This window comes from Ceratotherium simum, chromosome 8 (assembly GCF_057802395.1).
Source record: "Ceratotherium simum simum isolate JZ-2026a chromosome 8, ASM5780239v1, whole genome shotgun sequence".
Lineage (NCBI taxonomy): Eukaryota > Metazoa > Chordata > Mammalia > Perissodactyla > Rhinocerotidae > Ceratotherium > Ceratotherium simum.
Window position 1 is genome coordinate 70,330,964 of NC_141907.1, and position 23,664 is coordinate 70,354,627.

Sequence of the window (23,664 nt, forward strand, 5' to 3'; positions counted from 1 at the left end):
ATAAAAATTATAGTGACTTAACTGTGTTAAGATATAGACTTGAAAATTTCTACTGTTAGTAATGGGAAGCTGCTGCAATGTACTATTTCAAGACTTAAAACTGCTTATAGTTTAAAGCAGTCTTAAAAAAAAAAAGGTGTTTTAAAACATCAAAATTACCTTAGGAGCTTTTAAAAAATACGAAATTTCAAGCCAGCCCTGATGACCTAGTGGTTAAAGTTCAGTGTGCTCCGCTTCAGCGGCCCGGGTTCAGTTCCTGGGTGCAGAAACCACACCACCTGTCTGTCAGTAGCCATGCTGTGACGGTGGCTCACAGAGAAGAACTAGAAGGACTCAAACTAAAATATACAACTATGTACTGGGGCTTTGGGGAGGAAAAAAATACAAAATTTCTAGGCTGCATCCTCAGAGATTCTGACTCACTTTGTCAGAATAGGGCGCAAGCCCCCCAACTGTTTGAAACCCTCCCAGATGACATTGAGGTGCACTCTAGACATCGACACGGTATAGGGACTGGCAGAAAAAGCAATGTTTCCTGAGGTGTAGTCCATAAAACACAGATCCCCTGAGACAATTTGCAAAGAAAAGTTTCTGTAGTCAGCTATATGAAGGATCCTCTGCATATTATCCTTTCTTGGAGTTTCTTAGAACATTTCTAAATATTAAGACTTGGAGAAGTCCTGCAGGGAAGAAGCCTGTTGAAGTTGGTTTAACCTGTACTTTCTCAGATGTATTTGATCCTGGATAACTTTTTATCACATGGCATCTCTAACTAGACCATGAAACCTATTTTCCCCAGAATATCCTTTGAGAAATGCTACTACATGAAATTGACAAAATCCAAATTGTTACTTATATCAGTACTGATTTTTAATGCAGTATGGATATAATGCCTTTGAGAATGTGCAACTTGCAAAGCTGAATAATAGTTGAGAATTATTTTACCTTTGTTTAGCCCTGTGAATGGAATATTTCTATTGCCTAACATGGTATCTAAAAATTAAATGCTAAAGATGCATACTATTTTTGTATAATTTATTTTCTCATTGCATGAAATAATTGGAGGAGAGCAAAAACATAAAAAATAAATAAATATAAGTGGTTTGTTTCACTGGTTTAGGTGGCAGTTTCCTGAAAGGAAGAATGGTTCTGTGAAGCTACACTACTAAAGGTGCTCTTGTCGCCATATTATTAAATATGTGCTGAATTGAAGTTTGCAAGTAAATGCATTTTGTTGGTGAGCGAGCTTTTCACATCCCACGAGTTTAAAAATAGACTCGTAAAAAAACAAGTTACAAATGCTTAATTGTTGCCTTTAATTGTAGAACCAAACCTAAAATTATGTTCAGGGGCTCAGGAGACAGAAGATTTGTCAAAATAGTTACTCAATTATTTTTATTTAATGTAGTATACTCAAAGAAGTTTGAATTATATTTAATTTGCTTTTTTTTCCATTGGGAAAAGTATTAGAGAAGTTCTGCATCTGAAGGTAGAGATACAGTCACAGTTCTAAGAAAGGAAGCATTTCCATAGCATTGGAAAATGTTATCAAAAAAAGAAGGCCAAGAATTGTTAGTTTTACCTCCAGGAAAAGAGGAGAAAGGAGGATGATTTGTTAACCAGCACCTTTTTAGGTCAGATTGGCCAGTCGTTAAGCTAGGCACCTTCTGTACATTATCTTATTTAAGCAGAAGAGATTTTCTTCAAATCCTCTTGTACCCACCGAAAAGATTACTTGTTGTTTGAGTGATTAAAAAAAAAAAAGAAAGAATGGTGATAATGGACTTTTACGTACTAGATCTATATTCACACTATACACTCCCTTTCCCCATTCTTCTTTCTTCCTCTGCCGCATACCCTCTAGTTCCAATTTTTTCTTCCCTTTTAGAATATACCTCTGTGCGTATCACTCAGCGAGTTTTATTGACAATGTTAACAAGTAGATGAAGAGCCATGCTTCTGTGTGTTCTGTGTGGGAAGAAGATTCCTGGCATTTGGTTTCCGTTGAACATCATCCTCTGAGTTTATGTTGCACATTGGCTTATTGTTGTTGCACCTTATTCCTAAATATGTACAAAGATCATTTTACCTTAAATTATAGTAATAGCAGGACGGTCAGAAGCAGTCCATTTCCCTCTCATATTTAGTGAAGCAAATCGTATGCCTGGCTTCAAGTACATAGATGATCTGAAATTGTGTACGTGGGTTACTTTTCACATTTGATTCACCTTGGTTGGTTTCATGATGCTGTCACCTGGGTGCCACGTAGTACACTAGACATCTGCCAAGAAGGCTGAAATAAGGCCATTGGCTCATTTCATCTTGGCACCAAGGTCACTGCTAAGCTGTATTTAACCTAGTGCTAGAGGCCAAAGACATTGTTTAGTCCAGGAGCTGTATTATGTGCAGCAGACTTAAATAAAGAGAGAATATGCAGGCATTTTTTTTTCTTTTTCACTTGTCTCACAAAAGAAACATAGTGAAAACCTATCACAAATATTTCAGAATTATGGCAACCATTACATACAAAGTGCACATTATAGATTTTTCCAGCATAATAAAACCCACCATTCATATGAGGAAGCTGCATATATCACCCTGTGTTGTTTCTTATAGTCAGATAAATGGTGACAACCATGTCATCTGGAAGGCAAGGGGTGTGCTCACTGGGCAGAAATGGGTGTTTAGAAAGAAAATACTAGTTGGGGTTGATAATATTCAGACTAACAGGGCCAGGATCAATAATAGTGATATTTGAACCTAAGGCAAAAAGGAAAAATCAGTAGCAGTGATCTTGTCTTTATTTCAATATTTTGTTCATTATAGAGTTTTTTATGTTAACTTGTTTTTTTAAAAAAATGTTATTAAAATATCATCTATCTTGATTACTGAGTATTTTAGTGTTCCTTAAATTTTGCACAATCCTAATCTTGGCTCTACAAACCAACATAAACTGAAAACTCAGAAGATCCATGGAAAATTAGAGTGAAACAAAAATCACCATACTGACCCCATGTTTCACATAAGTAAATAATAGATCTCCAAGTTTCATCAAGATTGCTCTTTGTGATTTTTTAGTGTGTAATATTGGATATTAAAGTTATCAGCATCATTGGAAGTCACTAATGGATTGATTCACAGCCAAAATTTCATGCAGAGGGGGATAAGGGAGATGTGGCCAAGCTACGTAAAATTTGTAATCTCCTATATTTAAACAGGAGCCATAACCTTCGCCCACAGTTCTCTATTCTTTGTGAATCAGAGAGACATTTTTGTTATTTCTATTTTAAATAAGGGAGAAAGTTAAAGTTTTGGCAGGAGGGCACGTATTTGTGAAAATAGAGACTGAATACGCAAAGAACTGACTGTTTCATTTTCATTATAGAAGCAAAGTGAATAGAAAATTAAATCTAATTTGCATGAAATCTTGCTTACTCAGACATCTTGCTATGAAATAAGGACTCAGCCTTGACCAAACTCTGAGCTCCTACATTGGATTTTCAAATTACCACTTTGCTCATTCATAGTTCTTAATATATTCCTATTGTTAATGTGTTTCTAGGTTCTAAGAAAAAAGGAAAGCCCCCCTGTGGCCAACTTATCATTTGGTATTCCTTTAGCTGCCAGCTTAAAGAATGGATAGCCAAACAAATCTAGTTTATTTTATTTAAAAACTTACATGTATTTAAATTTTCAATACATTTTTCTCGCCTAATTCAGTCTATGAAACCTGAGTAGACATATCAAGATGAATTTGATTAAAAGAAGTATTATCTTGAAATTTATCAAAGATCCTGCACTTTATACTCTTTTTGAAATTGATTTCCTGAATGATTTCAACATTGTATATTTTCTCTTTTCTATTAGCTCATGTGCAAATGAATTCCTGTCTGATGCATACTTACCAGCAAAGGTGTAGATGTGTGTGAGCATGTGTTTGTATGAGTGTATGTGTGAGTTTGTATGTGTATATATGTGTGTATGTGTATGTTTGTGTGTAAGCATTGTATTTATCCACAATGCCTCTGCTTTCATGGGGATTAGAAATTGGAGATTCATATACTTATTAATTTCCCCCACTACTTGTGAACAAGGGTTGCGTGTCTTAATCGTCTTTGTATCCATGGCTCTTAGTCTTTGTATCCATGGCTCTTAACTAGTTTGATGCCTGCCACATAGTATTGCCCAAGATGAACTCCTCGAAAAAATGATGGCTTGTTGCTACTCTCTCTCTTTCAGGCATCTTCTAATAATGGAGCAGTTATTGCAAACAGTAAGCCTGGAAAAAGATGGCAATATACAGAAAGAGCTGAGGAAGGCTCAGGGAAGTGAGACAAAAGAGAATGTTCTTGTGGGGTTGGGGGGTTTCTCAGAGCTTAGGCGTAGGCTGGAGGAAGTTCAGGGCATGTGGGAGCCAACTCAACCCGAGACAGCTTCACTGTGGAAGAGACACCTGAGCCAGATCTTCAACCATACTGAGCCCCACACGCACTTATATACCCTCCCCATCTATGACACTACCTCAACTTTGCTTTCAGAACATTCTTCCTGTCAACATAAGTTAAAACTAATTTCTTACTTGCTTAATAAATGATACCTCTTATTCTCTGTATCATAAATGATTGTTCAGTTCATACTTTCTTCGTAATTTTCTTCATTTCATGCTTCGTCTCCTCAATAAGATCATAATATCCTGGTGGAAAAAGCATGTCGTGCATTCTTTTTGTGCTCCTCACACTGCCTTGGCAGTCCTGAAAGTATATAAAATTTAAGTATGTGTGGCATTAAACTAATTGTAAATTTATTGTTTTTCCTTTGCACTGAAGTTGCTACATATCTAGGCTTTTAGAAATGCGAATGTTATGATTTAAAAGGTGCAAAATGCATGACTTACCCAGACTTAACTGTATTAATCAGAGTCCCAACTGAAAAAAGTGACACGCTCAAATTAGGATAATTTGAAGAAGGTTTCTAGACAAAGAGCTTTCTTACAACTTGTGGGTAGGGTGTAGGGGGATCACAAGCAATAGTGAAATAACCTGGTCTAATAATAGTGAAGGAGCTTTTCCAGTCTTGGGGGAAGAGACAATGGCAAGGAGTTCTTAGTAGGACTTCAGAAAAGAGTGTCATATAGAAAAGTCTTCCAGAGAGGAGGAGTGATTTTTGGTCAAAATGCAGTGCCAACCCAAGGCAACCCCAGAGCTAGGGAGCCGGGGAAGTAAATACCCTGATCTCACACTTCTTCCTCCCTCCTATCTCCTGCTATGGCTGCCTATTGGCCAAACCCAGTAGGAAGCTATAGGGATGGGAGCCCACTGATATCATCCATACAAGTTAGTCTCCCTGGGCAGGAAGCTGAGGGGAAAAGTGCAGAGTGTATTTACAGGGGTACGTGGAAGATATTTGGCACATTCTCTCTTACTGGAATCTGATACTTGAAAATTTGCACTACTAAGAGCATTATTCTCTTTTAAAAAATTAATAATAAACACATATATTTGAATTCAGTAAGTCAAATACCTAGATGATGCCACTCCACTTTAGCTACAAAATAATGTTATAAACGCTATACCAGAGATAGGTAAAAAGTGCAGTGGGAGTCAGGGAGGGAGGGACCAATTTTACTTGGAAAGTTAGCAAGACTTCTCATACTCAAGATCTTTAGAGATCCCAATGAAGAAAGTAAGAAAGGAAATGCTATGCAGAAAGTACCAAGTGAATCATGAAAAAGCGTAGCATGACTCTAAAGAAACCAAGAATAAAGGAAAAAGAAAATGGGCCTTTGGGATCAAACTGAAACCTGTTCAAACGCTGACTCTGCCCTATGTGATGGAAAATGCACAAAACCTCTCTAATGCTCAATTGTATCATCTGTAAAACAGCACAGTAATTCCTATCTCATAGGTTACTTGCACTAATTGAATGAGATAATGTATAAAAGTATGGATAATTGTGTCCAATTCCTAAAAGCATTCTCTTTAGACTCAGAGACTATTTCCAAATTCTCATTCTAGGCTACAGAGTAATAACTTGTTATTAGGCTGAGAAACTCTAGATAAAAAAGCAAACAAACAAATCATCAACAAAATAACTTTCCAACTGGAGTCCTATGATAACTTATGTCTTGGGTGCCGGATCCCTTATAATTATCAGTAAGCAATCCCATTATTTTCCTTTTATGGTTGTTCTCTGCTGGGATCTAATTTTGGTACTGAATAATTTCCCTTTTATTCACTTCTTCCTTATATTGTGAACCATCAGAAGATCTTCCCTTCGTGGGTTTCAGTATATTTTAGGTCTAGCTTGTGCGCATATTAAAGAGCAATAAGTAATGACTTTTAATGAATGAAGTCACATAATTCCAATTCTTTATTCGTTTATTCAAAAAAATATCTTTCGGGCCGGCCCCGTGGCTTAGCGGTTAAGTGCGCGCGCTCCGCTGCTGGCGGCCCGGGTTTGGATCCCCGGCGCTCAGGGACGCACCGCTTGTCCGGCCATGCTGAGGCCGCGTCACACATACAGCAACTAGAAGGATGTGCAGCTATGACATACAACTATCCACTGGGGCTTTGGGGGGAAAAAATAAATAAGTAAACATCTTAAAAAAAAAAAAATCTTTCATCAACTATTATAGTTAGTGCAGTCTTGTTTTCTTCAGATCTTCTGAATAGGGTCAGGTTTTTCCATTATCTGAAATACTGAGTTTGCTAACTTTGAGGTGTTTATGGACTCTAGTGAAGAGAAACCCAGTGACCTTGATATAATCTTGTTTTCAACTACAAAACATTCCTCTTCAGTAAATAACTGACTTTATATGGCTTTTCTTTTTCTATCTTGGTATATATGTACGTACATGTGTGTGTCTGTCCATTCCTTTTATGCTCTTGTCCCTAACCTCCACACCCCACAGAAAAAATTCAGGAAAGATAGCATATATCTATTACTTCCTTGGGGGCTTTCTTAGATTATATTTGAAAAAATATCCTATTATTTCTCACTGGGTGTTTTTTAGGAATCTTGCCTTTGGTTTAACAATATGCTCACCAATCTGACAATCTGTATTCAGAGTTTAGCCAGATTTAGATTGGTAATTATATATGAATCAGACTACGTGCCCCCAAACAGCGACTGGTGTACTGACTTCTAATGCTACTGCATATACCCGGGGGTATTCATTAAATGTTAATTAATGATGGTATGCTGAGTTGAATTGATTTGTGGATTCTGACTGATTACTCTTCAATTTAAAGTTATGAGATACACAGCATCAATCTATCAGCAGGCAGGATCAAACTTTACTTTATTGCATGTGTCTAGAAAATTGTAGAGCTTTGGAAATTCAAAGAAGTAGATATTTGTACTAGATATGAAAGGTAATACAAAAAAATACAATGTAAAAAGTCTGACAGCTTTTTTTAGGAGTTTTTCTTTGCCTTTGTTTCTCTTTCATTTTAAGAAGTTCTCCTTTGGATTCAGTTATCCAAAGTTCGTGTAAAAGCTATGTGACTTTTTTTTATTTTAGCGTATTTGTTGATAAGTGGATAATTCTGAGAACTTTAAACATTTTGTTGTTGCCCTGAGTGGACTTCTCACTGCTAAGGACAGTCACCATTTTTTGAGATTTTGGAAGTAGTTGCAGATTATTTTGAGAAGTGGGAAGGAATTACTGAAGTATTTTATTTTTTCAGCTTTATGATGGTTCTCTTAAGATAGTTCTCATTTGTTATAAGTAATTTTTAAACATAAAACTCCATATTTATGTTTCCAGCTGCCTGCGAATAGTTATTGGGAGTCACAGTTTTAAGGAAGAATTTCAGATTTTCATCCATTTGCTTACTTCATATTATCTAAAATTATAAAATTAACTTTTTAAAAAGCCCAAGAAAACCCCTCTATAATAATTCTGATATAATTAGCCAGACTGACTCTAATCTGGAGTAAAAAGAAAAGAGTTCAGTCTTTTAGTAAGATGGATTTGATATATTTCTGAGGGTTAAAATTAATTTGTGTCCGTTAAGAGTTTTTTGTTTTTTTTTAATTATTTAAGGGGGACTTTTTGTTAGGCAAACACTCTTCAATATGGCTTATATTTAAATTAATATTCCATTAATTAAAGATATAGAACTCTAGAATGTTCTGAGCCTTCAATTCCAGTTCCATTTTTTTCTTATTTTATTTATAAATCTAGTAAATTTTGTGTTATGATTTAAAAATAACTTTTATTTGTTTTTGGTTAAAACTCAACTTATAAATTTAATAAATTAGATTCCTTAAATATTTAAACACTGTTTATACACTAATTGAAATCTGAGTCATTTTAAACCATAATAATATATTTAATTCTTCTACGTACTTCTGTCTCCATCCAGAGCTGACCTAGACATCTACCAAACTCTTCCCAAGCATGTAATGAGTACTTAAGAACCTGTAATGTCCAAACATTTAGATTTCATAAATATTTTTCTTTTAAAAATTCAGAAATTCACTTGTATTTGTTGGACTCTGCACGCACATATCTTGCTTGGCTTTAAACCATCTCTTCACCAGCTCATTTGCATTGAAATGATTCTACACCCTCCTTTAATAATAATTTTTCCTATCTGACTTATTAACCCTTTTCGTATGGTTGCTATATTGATGATATTGAAAATTGATGGCCTAAACCATCAGATGTTGTCTAAAATTTGAATTCCAAAAATTTGAAAGGAAATTCAGCTCTTTAAAATATTTCAGCTATATGTAAGCCTGAATTAAGAAGTCTTGCCTACAAAGAGTCATGTTTTAAGAAACAGGTCAATTAATCTATAATCAGCTTCAATGCAGCTATGTTTGTGTATTCATATGTGTTTATTTTAAAAGAAATCATCTGAAAATGTGTTCATATGACCCATATGAGAGTTAAAAAGAGAAAGTCTGCTTAGCCCTTCTGACAGTGTTAACCATTCTAAATTAGTACACAAGGACTTGGATTAAGAAGTAGATATGGAGTAGTATTCTTTTAGGAACTTCTACATCTATAGTTGATTTGAGAACAACAGGTGACCTTCTGGCCCCTATTTTTTCTTTGAGGTCTTGGAATTATTTGTAATTAGGATGGGACAATTAGGCGAGACCCCTAATTCCAGACATAGGTTGAGAAATTAACAGAGTGAACATAGATTCTTTTCAACATTCATTGAAGAAACAGCTTACTTGAGGAAATCATAGAGTTAGTGTGTAATATGTTTATATTAAGCAAGTTAGGAAAATATTGACAAGTATCCTTACTAGTGGAAGTGATAATAGTTCTGAAACACCAATATTCTTATCCGTGTTAGATTTTGGACACATTATACAAATGTGAGCTCTGTGAAGCCATGTGCTTTTACCTAAGAGACTGGGTTCAAATTCCGGACCCCTGAGACAAATTTTACATCCCACCTTCCCAAGCATATACACTAGGGCTCACAAAACCCAGAAAGTCCAGACATAAACTGTGAGAGACAAAATATCATGGGCAGTTAAGCTGTTCTGATTGCGAAGTTAATTTTAGTTGCTTAGGAGAACAAAATTCAAACTGAAATCAAAGAGTTTTTCTTAATTTTATACTATTACAATGATTACTAGTTGTCATTTGTTGAATGTAATAACTTAATTTTGAGCTATCTAAGTATTTTATTTTAAAATATTAGTTCTTTTGTATATACCAAAACACATTCTATAAAACTGCCATGTAAAATTGGATAATTAGCATCTGTGGCAATTAAAACTAATAAATATTGATAAAGAAAATTGTCCCAATTACATTAAGTTGTCAGAAATCTCCTTTTGAGCAAATACTAAAAATTGTGTTTAAATAAAGATAGTAAAATTTAACTTTAAAAAGTGGTTTATGACCTTAACCCCATTCCTGCCTTATTTTGCTTCCAGGCATAGCTATGAAGAAACAGCTACTCAATGCTAGTTCCTTTTCTTTCAGTGATTCTCTTCTAGATGTTTTAAATACTTTTAAAGTAACAAACTTGGGGAGAAATCAGTTATATCAATTGTCAGACCTTATTAAAGATTCTGAGGAGAGAGAAAATTTGAGCATAGCTTTGAAGAAATATGGATGAGTCTTGAAAACTCTTTCCTACATCGTCAGTTTTGCCCTCTCCAGTGAATAATTCCCATAAGCATATAACATTCTGTAATATTTCTCATCTTAAATCCCCTTATCCCCACAACTCCCCTACCCACCCACTACTAGAAGAGTTGTTGATGCTGGCTGCTTCTCTCTTCTCTCTTCCATAATCTTCTGAACACATTCCAATGATGATTTTATTTCTGCTGGTATCGTTGATCTTCTAAGGTCACCAATAATCTCTATGTTGCCTAATCCAGTGAGCCCCCTTTTCCTTAATCTGGTTGTCTGTATTCAGGCCTCATTTTATTTAATCTCTCAACAGCATTTAACTCACCTGATCATTTTCTTCACTCAGCCTCTCGTTTCTCTTCCTACCATACTGGCAGCTCCTTCTCAGGCTACCTTGCTGATTGCTCTTCCTCTCCTCCATCTCTAGACGTTGAAGCTCACTTGAACTTCATTTTTTCTGTTCTAAGTGCAGTGTTCCCTGGGGACCTCTTCTGGTTCCGTGTTTTTATATACGGTCACATGGGTGACTTCCAAATCTATATCTTCAGTCCAGACTTCACCTGAACTCCAGCCTCTGTTTTGTTCACTGCTGTGTCCTCTGAACCTAGAATAGTGACTGGTACCATACAGATGCTCAATAAATATGTGTTGGATAAATGAGTGAATGCTCTGCTTTACTTCCCAGGGTTATTGTAAAAACCAAGTGAATCAAGGGATGTAAAAGTAATTTGTAAATGGTAAATTGACCTGCGATTACTAGTCTTGCAGATTTCTATTATTGAAAAACAATAAAAGGAGAGGGATACGAGGGAATTTTAAAAATGGATTTCAGCATTCTAATCTAGATCTTCAGAAGTGGCATGTCTCGGGCCGGCCCCGTGGCTTAGTGGTTAAGTGCGCACGCTCCGCTACTGGCGGCCCGGGTTCAGATCCCGGCCGTGCACCGACGCACCGCTTGTCCGGCCATGCTGAGGCCACGTCCCACATACAGCAACTAGAAGGATGTGCAACTATGACATACAACTATCTACTGGGGCTTTGGGGCAGGGCAAGGGGAGGAGGAGGATTTGCAATAGATGTTAGCTCAGAGGCGGTCTTCCTCAGCAAAAAAGAGGAGGATCAGCATGGATGTTAGCTCAGGGCTGATCTTCCTCACAATAAAAAAAAAAAAGGTGGCATGTCTCCCCAGATTCAGTGTTCCGTTTCACTCATCAAACTCTGAGCATCAGGGAATCAGGTAAAATGAATCTGTATTCAAGTGCAAAAAGAAACACTCTAATGTTTGCTCTGATAAAAGTATTGTATCTTTAGTGCATGAGGCCCACAAATTTGCTAGACTCAGTAATTCCAACTTGAATGACATGTCCTTGCAAAACTAGTTGCAGAGTGTTAATCATTTACAATGCAAATAGGCAATTAGATAAGTTATATGATCCATAGCTTTAAAGTTAGTACTTTCTGGCTGAATGGTTGTCACTGAAAGAATAAGACATGGATACAAGCTAATAGGATGAGTGTGGCTGAAATACATGAATTCTAAAATTTATAGCCTCTGCCTGTTATAGCAAATTTTCTTACAGAAGTGCTGGTTCTCAAACTTTATGATACATCAGAATCATCTGGCAGGCATCTTAAAGCACAGGTTGCTGGGTTCTGCCACCACGGGTTTCTGATTTAGTTGGCTGGGGCTTGGGCCCAAGAATTTGCATTTATAACAAGTTTCCCGGGTACTTCTGTCCTCCTGGATATAGACGCTACAGTTTCCTCCACTTTGAGAAATGCTACCATAAAGGATTTATTGCCATCTTCATGGGGAGTATAAAGTTCAATATAACTCCAAAACATTTCTCCCAAATTTTTCAATATTCCTCAACATTCAAGTCATCATTTGTGCTGTTAAAGTCCCTCCTAATAGAAAAATGCTTTTAATTTTAGATTTATCTAAGTTAACAAACTCCCCGCCTTGCTTCTTTGACTATATGAATGGTATTCCATTTGCTACAAGTTGTGGGTTATTGCATCAAGACTTGCTTTCTCTTGTGACTCGGGTCTGTATCATCATTGCTGGAGTAACACTGATCTGAATATATATGTCATCTATTCTACCTGCCTGCCTTCTATATCGATCAGATAAAATTTTGAATTCATTGATCTCCCAAACTAAGACAAGCTAAATTAGAAGAGGGCATAAATTCTAGACACTTTGGCTCTGCCAAGGAAATGTTCTACTTTTATTTCTTAGAAATTTTAATCAGAAGAATTTAATTAGATGATGAGAATCAAGTGACTAGTTTCTGAGCCTCTAACATAAGTGCAAGTCAAAATATATTGTTGGACTTAACTTGAGATTCTATTGACTGCCCAGTACAATCTGGAAGACAAAAATACAAAATATAATAAATTATATCTTTTTTATAGTTAATGTATTCGGCACAAATAATAGGTTTTCTGAAAGAATGAGTACAGGAAATGTAAAAAATTAATGGAAATATAAACTATGCCTATTTGAGGTTTTAAAAATTTCGTTATCATTCAAAAGTAAATGTATCACAATTGTACTTTTAAAACATGACCAATATGAAAATCAATATTTACTTGAAAAAGAATCAAGTCGCTTTCTTATAAAAGGACTTTTCTTTACAAATATATTCAGAATATGTCCAAAAGTAAGCTATCTTCTTGCCTTTTAATGGATTCAAATTATAAATATTTGATTTATTGAAAAATTTTAGAAACAAAATTATTATATGTGGCAATAACAATAACAGCAGAGCATCCTATGTCCCAAACACTATTTGAAATATTTTATGGTCTGAGTCATGCAGTTAGTTCATAATAGTGCAATGATATGGGTGCTCTTAGCATCCACAATTAAAGATGAGTGAGCTCACAGCTAGTCAATGACTGATTTGAACTCAAGGAGTCTGGCTTCCCTGTCCTGACTCTTAATTGTTTTTCAGTACTTCTTTATAAGCATATATTTGTTTTTGCAATTTGATCCATGCAGCACTTTTGCTCTAATATTCACATTTTTGGACATTTTTTATAGTGAAGTCTGAGGAAAGGAAATCAGAAATAACTTGTACAGTATAGAATTTTTAGGTCAGTGCTTTCTATATCTGTAGCCAAGTAGGCAGACTCCCAACAAATCATTTCTAAATTTAATTATTAGAAATCTATCATAATTAATAAATACCAATCAATCTATAAATGGTTAAGATGTGTGCATTTATAGCTACTTCAGTCTTAAACATATTAGCTATATCTTGTGAGATGATTCCTTCTTGCAAAGAGATTGTGACCTCTTAACGGGTATAAGAAATGTGTAAAACAGTATTATAAAGTACTCATGAAATTGAAATGTGCATAATTTTTTTTTTTTTTTGGTGAGGAACATCAGCCCTGAGCTAACATCCATGCCAATCCTCCTCTTTTTGCTGAGGAAGACTGGGCCTGAGCTGACATCTGTGCTCATCTTCCTCTACTTTATATGGGACGCCGCCACAGCATGGCTTGACAAGCGGTGCGTTGGTGCGCGCCCAGGATCCGAACCAGTGAACCCTAGGCCGCCGCAGCGGAGCGCGTGCGCTTAACCACTTGCGCCACCAAGCTGACTCTGATGATTTAATTTTATTTGAGGCCAATTTGTCCTTTGGCCTTATTTTGTAAATTATGTGCTGTTTTATTATTTTTGTTGTTGTTTATTAAGAGGTGATAGTGTCCATAGAAGCCTATAATTTGTTGCTTGTACTTCACATAACTCTGCTTGTTTTCCAAGTGTCAGTCTCCGTAAAAGGGAAGAAACTTTCTTCCATCTCAGTAATTTTCCACTGATATGCTTCAGAATTGACTTTATATCTTGCAGTTTATCATTAGAGTTTTACTACCAATAAAGACCTAAACTAAGCTTTGAGGAAAGTAATGCTTAAAAAAAAATAAGACCTTGCAGTTGTATGAGTGAAAAGTAATAACTCTACTTAGAACAGTAAAATATTTTTCTGCAAGCTATAATAAAACAGATACTATAACAGGTCTAGTTTTGACCTGATTTGTAATTGGGAATGAGGGAACGTTTTGCCCTTGAAATTATTGACAGTATCAGAGGTGTTCACTGAAATGTCCTCAGGTCTGTACTGTGAGCTCTGTTTGGAAGTGAACCCAAATATCTGTGACCACAGTCACCCTTGAGCAACTTGTTTTAAAATTCAAATACAAGCAAATAATTCACTGAATATCTTTAGAAGTTTGTTTATTGGAGATGACACACATAAATACATCACTTCTGAGTAATTGTTTTACTTTTTAGTTCATAATTTTGACAATTTACAATTATTTTTCTCCAAGGAAAAAATAACAAAAATCTATGTGGGTGACTATTTTTGGATATTTCCACGCAATAAATTCAGTAAAATATTTCTTTAAATATATTTTTTAAGAAAGGTAATACACATAGTGAAAAAGTTTCTTTTTCACTGAGGAAGGCCTAGTTACATGGTGTAATCTGCGCTTTGAGCAACGCTGGTCTCCTGTCCCAAATCTTCCTTTGGGAACGTGCTCAGGGATGGGTTTCTGGGTGAAGAGGAAGCAGAGGCTGTAGGTAGATTAATGAGAATTAAAAGTGAACAATCTTAAGCAGCACTGAGTGAGGTCAGTGATAATTACTTTCCAGCTCACCTTGGCTTTCATGACCATACAATTCCTGCCATTTGTTCATTGAATAATGTTTTTTTTCTGATAATAAAATAATACATGGCAGAACATCTGGAATAATACATGGTTGAACATCTGGAAAATACAGAACAAAAGGAGAGCAAAAAAATTCCCAATCCTAGCATTCAGAGATAACCATTGTTAAAATTATTGTGTGTTTCAATCTAGTATTTTGTTTTTCTGGCTTTCTCCTTATATAAAAATTGAGATAATATCATATATAAAATTTATTTCTTTTTGTATAATAAAAGCTCGTATTAATAAATATTCTTTAAAATCCCTGTGGCTGAATCAAAAGGAATATTATCCATATTCCTCTAAGCAATGAGCATGTATATCTTGGCATACCATTTCCAATATTTCTCTTAAAAGTTTAAGAATTCTTTACAAAGTTGTTCATCAAAAATATTATCTTTTACATTATTATTTTGTAACTATGAGAGGAGTTGAGCTTTTCATATGGTTAATGTATATTTGTATTTATTTTTTGAATTAACTGTGCATTTACTTTAATGTAGATTTCTTCAATCTACCTTTTAATTTTAAATTAAGCTTTTTCTTAGTCTATTAAATTCATTAGACTTGTCTTAATCTATCTTTTAATTTTTGCAAAAGTTAATCATGCCAAGTGTTTATTTTATTTTGGAGAATATTTTATTTCTGGGAAAGAAAAATTTACATCAAATAAATATACAGAAGATCCCAATGAAATGTATGTGTACATTTATATATAAATGAAATGTATGTGTAATTATATATAAACAAGTAAAATTGAATGATGTGACCTACTTAACTTAAAATCACAAACACTTAAGGTGTTAGCACTAGCACCAAAGCATTGCTATCAATCCAAGTTAACATCTAAAAGGTGTATACAATTTACTGATACATTGTGTCCTTTAAAATGTGTGCAAATGCACCATCATCTGAAGTTGTATTAAAAAATAAAAATGCAACTGCAAAGGTATTTATGTTCAAGCAGAATTTAAGAATGGAGAGTGTATACTGGCTATAATATAATATAATACACACATGTATATACATATATGTATGGACAGGAGAAGACCATGACACTGTCACTCCAGTCATAATTAGATCTCAAGGCTGCTTTTAAAATTTCATCTTCTGAAAGAATTTTAGATTCACAAATGGTTAAATGGAGATTTAAGCCCCATAAAGGAATAACAGAGTGAAATGAAACTTGATCTGCATGGTTGAAAGTCAATATTGAGTTTATTCATTTATCCAGTCATACATTTAATAACTTGTTTTGAGCTCCTTCAATTTCAAGGCACTGAAGGGTTATGAATTAGAACAGATGGCATTGCCAGTTAGAAATTGCATATTTTTAGTATAGAGTTCATATCTATATAAATGTCTCCAAGTGTTTTAATCATGTTCTTAGCAATGAGTCTCTGTTTCCACTGAGACTCATAGAAAAAATTTTTCTAAATCTTTCGCCCTCTCTTTTGCTAATAAACTCAGGAATCAAGATCTATATCCACGGGTGAAATTCACAGATGGGATTTCATTTCTGTGATTGACAGTCTAAATGAGATTCAGGATCAGACCCAGTACCATTGGCAGAGATGGAGAATCAAATGAAGAGTCAGGGGATAATGGCCAGTTGTGCTGATCAGTCTCTTTTTGCCCTGCTTTCAGGCAGAAACACACTCCAGCGGCTGTCACTCACTCTCGTTACTGGGCTGTTTCTGCCTGGGCTGGGAGTGACACAGCAGGATATTGCTGTGTGCATTGCTAAGCATGCTTCAGGCAAAGACAATAAGTAAAATATTCTGATTTCAAAATGGTAATTTTTTTTGGCCCAAGACTGTGGTATAAGTGGATCAGAATACAGAATACATTTTTAGTACTGTGCCACGCCAAATGAAGCATCTTTTCCTTTTATCATTTAGTTCTTTCCACCACTTATATGTCATACAGCCATGCATATTCATATTAATACTGGCATATTTACATACATGTACAGTATACAATTTTAATGTGCATTGCCATGTATCAAAGAAAGGTAGCCTTTAAAAAACAAATCCGTGTATATGCATACTGTTAACTAATTATTCCCAAGCAGTTACTAGACATAATATCTCTGAGGGCAAATTAATGTAGTATGTCCTTTTTGCATTTGTAGATGTGGGAGGCAGTTAAATGAGACTAAATTAATCTTTACAGAATTTCTATTTTAGCCTACCACAGTGCCAGTATTTTTACTTTATTTCATTTAATTCTCACAAAAATTTACTATATAGGGATTATTTCTAAACAATGATTAAAGACACTGATTTTCTAGAAATTATGTGATTTCCCAGAAGTCAAACAGCTGATAGAAGATAGAATTGCGATTTTATCTGGGTTTTCTTTGACTCCTGAATCTGTTTTTTCAGATACAAGTTGCTTAAAGTGATGATTGACCTAGAACAGACCTAGAGGTATAAAAGGGGCATTGTTTCCCAAATAGTGAGATGTTCTCTCTAAGGTGAGAAGGCTAGTCTTGTTTATTCAAGAGAATTGTAGACATTAGGAAATGCATTTGCTGTGGCTCCTCTCCTCCCTGCTTCCGTCCAGTTGTATTAAAATGTAAAACATCAATTCTAGTTGTTCCTCTGGTTGGCTGAAAATTATTTCACTTCTCTGACCTTTCACCTGTTCCATACATTTACACCAATGGTAGAATAGTTGTGTGGCTCAACCTCGGGCATTTGTGACCTATGGAATTCATAGGTCACAAACTCAAATGCCTATAGCTTTCAGAGCTATGTGCAAATTAGGTTGGATGTGAAAGAATAGGGAGTGATGGGGCCTTTTGTAAATTGGAGCCTGCAAGCTCCTCATAAAAGTATTCAGATCCACTTAAAAACAAACAACAATGATGTCTTAACCAAACAAACCACCTAGATATGAATTAATTCAACCCACACCTGCAAGTTTACAACACTTTGTGAAAATTAAATGTTAATTGATAGATTATTTGAGCACCTTAGAAGTTAGTATAATACTAAAATATTATCAGAATTCAATTAAATACTTAATGCTCCATTTGCTTAAGATTCCTTCTGTGAACAACACTAATTATTTTCAAAGACAGTGAAGCAGTACAGTCACTAATACTTGTCTTCAGAAGTAGTCCTTTAAACATAAAGTAAGAGGTAAGGAAAACAGTGCCACAAGACTTCTTTCAGGGTCATAGATGGTTATCCCTGTTTTGTAAATGAGAAAATTAAGTCACCAGGGAAACTTAAATGCACTATAAAAGATTGCTAACGACTTAAATCCCATGTGTCAGAAGTCTAGCACTTCATAGTTGACATTAGACATTATCAAGGTTTTAAAGTGTATGGGGAAAGTTCTTGGAGGAAAAAACTAAGAGAAACCATCAACTTTTTGCATGGAGGCGCCGCTGGAGTTTCCTAAAGCTCACCCTTGGGGGCAAGGGCCATCTGGGCGTGATTTGGCCATTGTGGCTGGCCAGGCTTGTGTCTTCTTTCCTCTTTGTTTGCCCTCCTGAAGGTGTGATCTGGGGGAAGAGGCTTCCCTTCCAGGACAGAGCAATAGAGGAGGACCTCTGGGTCAAATTTTTACATGGGGCTCTTTTCCCTTTCCTAGAACTCCCATACTCCCCTGTGACGTCCTGGTAGCCTCACTGTGTGTATGCTACACAGTACTACTCAGACTATTCAGCACTTGCTTCAGATGAAAATCCAGGCTCTGTGGACCACTTCTCCATCTTTCATTTTGCTTTTGCTCTTTCTCCTTATTCAGCAGTGCAGTGTGAATAGATTGGATTATGAGTTAATGCAGGTCTATGGGTTGTTGCTAGGACAAAAAGGTAGGCTTTATTTGGGGAATGACATTTGTTCTCCAGCTTTCCCCTAGAAACATAAGAGCCTTTCCTTTCTAAGCAGATTTTCTTTTCCATGCTGAAACCATGGTAAATATTTCTGATTCATTGGGTAGAGGCTAGTGCTGGCTGCACTAGGCACATTGTTTATTTCAGGGACTCCCTAGGAGGCTGCTGATGGGGTATCTTTGGCTGACCACACACTCATGTGTTACTGTCTTCTTACAGGAGGCGATCGAGATCGGATGACAGCAAATCATGAAAGCTACCTCCTCATGGCGAGCACCCAGAATGATATGGAAGACTGGGTGAAGTCTATCCGCCGAGTCATATGGGGACCTTTTGGAGGAGGTGAGTGCATTTTAAAATCATGGGAAAAACAGAAAGGCCAAACCTGTTCATCCTTTCCCCGAGTTGATGTTACTATCAGCTCCTATTTTCAAATGGATAAACATTAAAATAAATAGTAAACTATTCAACATTATTCTTAGACATATATCTAAGTAACTCCTAAAAGTTTAATTTAGATCAAATGTCATTAATAACCAACCTTCTTCTGTAAATATCTTGAATTATAAAGGGGATGATATTTTTCTTTTATTTTGGATTTTTCCATCTCACTAACAATAAATAGTTATGGGAATGATACTATAATTGTAGATTAGTTAAGAACATGCAGATATGGGGCAAAAATTTTTGACTAGTGGCTTTGGAAGGGATCCTAGCTCCCAGATGCTTAGTGGTATCAGAGGAACAGCAAAGCTTTTGGTGACAATCTGATGACTACTAGAGTAAAAGAATGCTTTGTGATCAGGCGAGTGTTTGTGGATTTGATAATAAGTTTTTTAAAAATCTTATTTAATAGAGTCTTCACCATATGAAGAATAAACTAAATGGTGCTATAAATACAACTAAAAGGAGAAAGAAAGGGTAAAATATGTGATCTTTGTCTATCAAGGAATATAAAATAGAATGATATAAACAGAAAAATTATTTAAAGCAAAAGTTCAGTAAATGGACCCCAAAGAATAAGAACCCAAAAATATTTATCTACAGCCAACATGTATTTCCAAGAAAGTAAAGCCTAATTATTTTATGTTGATGTAGTTAAAATTAATTATATTAAATCAAATTCATATTTAGCAAATCGACTATAATTCCCATATTTATTTTATATTCTCTTTTGTGTATTGGCAGCACCTTGAATTCAGAAGTGAGTTTTTTCCCCTTAACAGATCAGATGCTTCTTAGGCTGACTCACCACTTTACGTTTTAGAATAACTTGAAAAGTTAAGTTTAAAAAGTTGAAGAGTTGCTTCAAGTTAAAATAGTAAAGATTCGTTGAAGACATGTAGAAATTTTACCAGATTAATGATATATACCTGCAAATTGTCTGTTTTTTAGCAGTGTCTTCTGTTGGGGAAGGAGGAGTTTCCTAACCAGGGCGACCATTCAGCCCAGTGTGCCTGGTAACAGTCCGGTTTACGACTGTTGTCCCAGGCTAATTACTGATAGTGCTACCTTTCACGCTCATGGTGTCCTGTCATGGTGTCCTGGTTTGGGTGACAGCTTATATGGATGGTCACCCTACTCGTATACTAAAATGACTAGTAAATGATTATGTAGAACACTGAAAAGGCCTGTGGGCTGAGATCTCCAGCCCGCAGCCTAAGCAGAGGATTCTTCATGGTTCTTCATGGGAGACACATACTCAACTGCTGGGGATTTGCTGGTAACTTCAGGGCCAAGAATGTGGGGGGCCTGAGGATGTATCTTTTCAAAGTTCCTGTCATTTCTAAAGACCTACTTTTCCCGTCTGTTGTTAGATTTCTGGTGCTCCTGAATTTGCTGAAGGAAGTGTTTCTATTGAGGGATTATTTCCATCAAGTGTGCTGTTTCCTCCATTTCCTTCTCTTCCATGTGTCCTTTTCTCAGGAAAAATGAATGAGATCTAGTGAGCTTTATCAAATCAGTGGCCACAGGAGGTCCTCTCAGCCCAGGAATATCAGAAATGATCCCAGTGGGACTGGGCAAGAGCTATATAGGAATCTTCACATTTATGAGCCTAGAAGGGATGCTCTAGTACTTGATTGGTTTATATACTTTGTCCTATGAATATGCTTCAGGGATCTTGCAAATGCTTGATTCAAATTTACTTTTAAAGAGATATATTTTAGCATAGAATGCGCACAATAGAAACAATGCCCCAGAGAATAAATCTTCTCCTACTCTCTTTGTTTAATTGAAGAGTGTTACGAGATTGCAAAGCAAGCTCTTTAAGTACTCATTCAATTTGCAAGAATTCCTTTGTGATTTATCTGAACATCAGAATTTTCCAAAGTTATTACAGAATACAGAACCTAACTGAAAGTTGACACTGATAGAAGTTTGCAACTGTCACCCATAATGTTGGGTTTCAAATGTTCATATTAATATAGATGCTTAATGTAGAGCAATAAGCTCTATGCTTATTGATTGGATTTTAAAGAAATATTATAAATGTGGGTTGTAAACAATAAATTTATGTGAATGAGAACCCTTTTATTTATTTTATATATTAGGATTCCACTTAACATTTCGTTGAAAATAAGTTTTTCACTGATTCAGAATATTTTAAAATCACTGTTTTAGTTCAACCCCACATTTTATGGATTAGATCATTAAGACCCAGAGAGGATGAATGATTTGCCAAGTGTCACACTATGAGTAACATAAGTAGGAGGAAAATCCATGTCTTCTGAGCTGTGAGCTTCCTACTGCTTTATAGCACAATATGTGATCTATTACTTCTCCTGTGGGAGTGAAAAACCCACAATTACAAGTCCGTCCCCTATAGTATAGTCTTCAGTATATGAAAAACAAAAGTTTTTCAAAGTGTGATAAGTAGAAAGAATATAGTTTTCTGACTCCTTAAAAAGTATCTGAATTGAGACCATCAAGAAAGTGAAAAGACAACTCACAGAATGAGAGGAAGTATTTCCAGATCATGTATCTTATTTTGAACTTGTATCCAGAATATATAAAGAACTCTTACAACTCAGTAATAAAGACAAATTAAAAATTTGACCCAGTTTGACTTAATTTAAAAAATGGACAAAGAATCTGAATAAACGTTTCTCCAAAGAAGATATACAAATGGCCAGTAAGCACACGAAAAGATGCTCAGTGTTAGTAGTCATCAGGGAAACGCAAATCAAAACCACAATGAGATACCACTTCATACACACTAGGATTGCTAGAATCAAACAGTCTGATAATAACAAGTATTGGCAAGGATGTGGAAAAAATCAAGAACCTCCTCTATTGTTGTTGGGAATGTAAAATGATGTAGCTGCTTTGGAAAACAGTCTGGCAGTTCCTCAAACGATTAAACAGAGTTACTATATGACTCAACATTTGCACTCCTAGGTATATACCCAAGAGAAATGAAAACATAAGTCCTTGTTGTACATGAATATTTATAGCAGCATTATTCCTAATAGCCAAAAAGTGGAAACACCCAAATGTCTGTCAACAGACTAATGGATAAACAGAAAGTGGCATTTCCATACGATGGATTTTTCAGCCATAAAAAGGAATGAGATACTGATACATGCTACGAGGTGAATGAACCTTGGCAACATTATGCTAAGTGGAAGAAGCCAGCCACAAAAGACCACATATCATATGATTCCATTCATATGAAAGTACAGAACAGAGAAATCTATAGAGACAGAAAGTAGATTAGTTGTCACCTAGGGCCAATGGTGGAGTAAGGGGTGGGGGAGGGGGTCATAGCCAAAAGATATGGGATCTCTTTTTGAGGTGATGAAATGTTCTAAAATTAACTGTGATGACAGTGCATATATCTGAGTATACTAAAAACCATTGAATTGTACACTTTAAATGGGAGAATTCTATGATATGTGAATCATAATAAAGCTGCTAAAAAAAATTCCTGAATCTCCATAGTTACCTTTCATAAGAGAATACATTTCCTCTTCCTTCCTATCTTAGTTATGGAACCCAAGACTCTGTTAATCCTAAATAGACATGTTGGCTTCCAGCCTCCTTCCTACTGCTCAAAGTTTGTTGTGGTCATTGATTAAATGGCAACTGTAAAGACATTTGGAAGGTGACATATCACCTAGATTTATCGATTTCTGTATACCACCTTTGAATACATTTTAAATGTGTCTGTTACAGAGAGGGTATTTCATTGTCTGTATTGCAATTTCATAACCTGTGTTTTTAAAAAGTTAAAGTTTTGGGGCTAGCCCGGTGGTGTAGTGGTTAAATTTGCTTGCTCTGCTTTGGCAGCCTGGGGTTCATGGGTTTGGATCCTGAGCACGGACCTACACATCGCTCATCAAGCCATGCTATAGTGGTGTCCCACATACAAAATAGAGGAAGATTGGCACAGAGGGGAAGATTGGCAACAGATGTTAGCTCAGGGCCAATCTTCCTCACCAAAAAAAAAAAAAAAAGTTAAAGATTTTCATGAGGCACTGAAACTTATCTTTGTTCAGGTTCTATCTCCATGTAAAATATTCCCTCTTTACCATTTCAATAATAGACATTTGATTAAAATATAGGAGATATCTGAGGAGCTTGCCTACTTTTTCAATCTCTTAGAAATTATAAACTGTTAAGTGAAAAGCATAAATTGTAGGGCTTTGGAATTTCCTTATAATTAAATAAAGCAAACTTAAAATGAATGCTCAGATGGGGGAAGGGAATCAATGGAAATGCAAAAAGTAGATATCCTCTCTTAACAACCTAGCCTGATAACAAAGTTTAGTATTGAATCTAGATACATCAACTTGGTGTTATCTGCTCAAAACCACCCATAAACAGTTGCTTCCCTATTAACGATGCTAACTGAGAAGCACATGGTTTCTGCTTGCAAGTCAAATTCAAAAGTTAGGATATCAAAACATTTATTTATCTTTGGAAAAGTTTAGGGCTTTTGTTTTTGTTTTGTTTTTTATACCGGCTTTCTTTT

General features: G+C 35.6%; 1 protein-coding gene across 4 annotated transcripts in view; it reads left to right on the forward strand.

The window, feature by feature from the left end:
* ARHGAP24 (Rho GTPase activating protein 24) overlaps positions 1 to 23,664 on the forward strand; it is a 485,346-nt gene that overhangs the window by 389,892 nt on the left and 71,790 nt on the right. For all 4 annotated transcript variants that reach the window (XM_004430912.3, XM_004430915.3, XM_087434543.1 and 1 more), the window contains one exon: positions 18,909 to 19,031. In XM_004430912.3, coding sequence (XP_004430969.2) covers positions 18,909 to 19,031 — 123 coding nt within the window. The remainder of the gene's footprint in view (positions 1 to 18,908; positions 19,032 to 23,664) is intronic.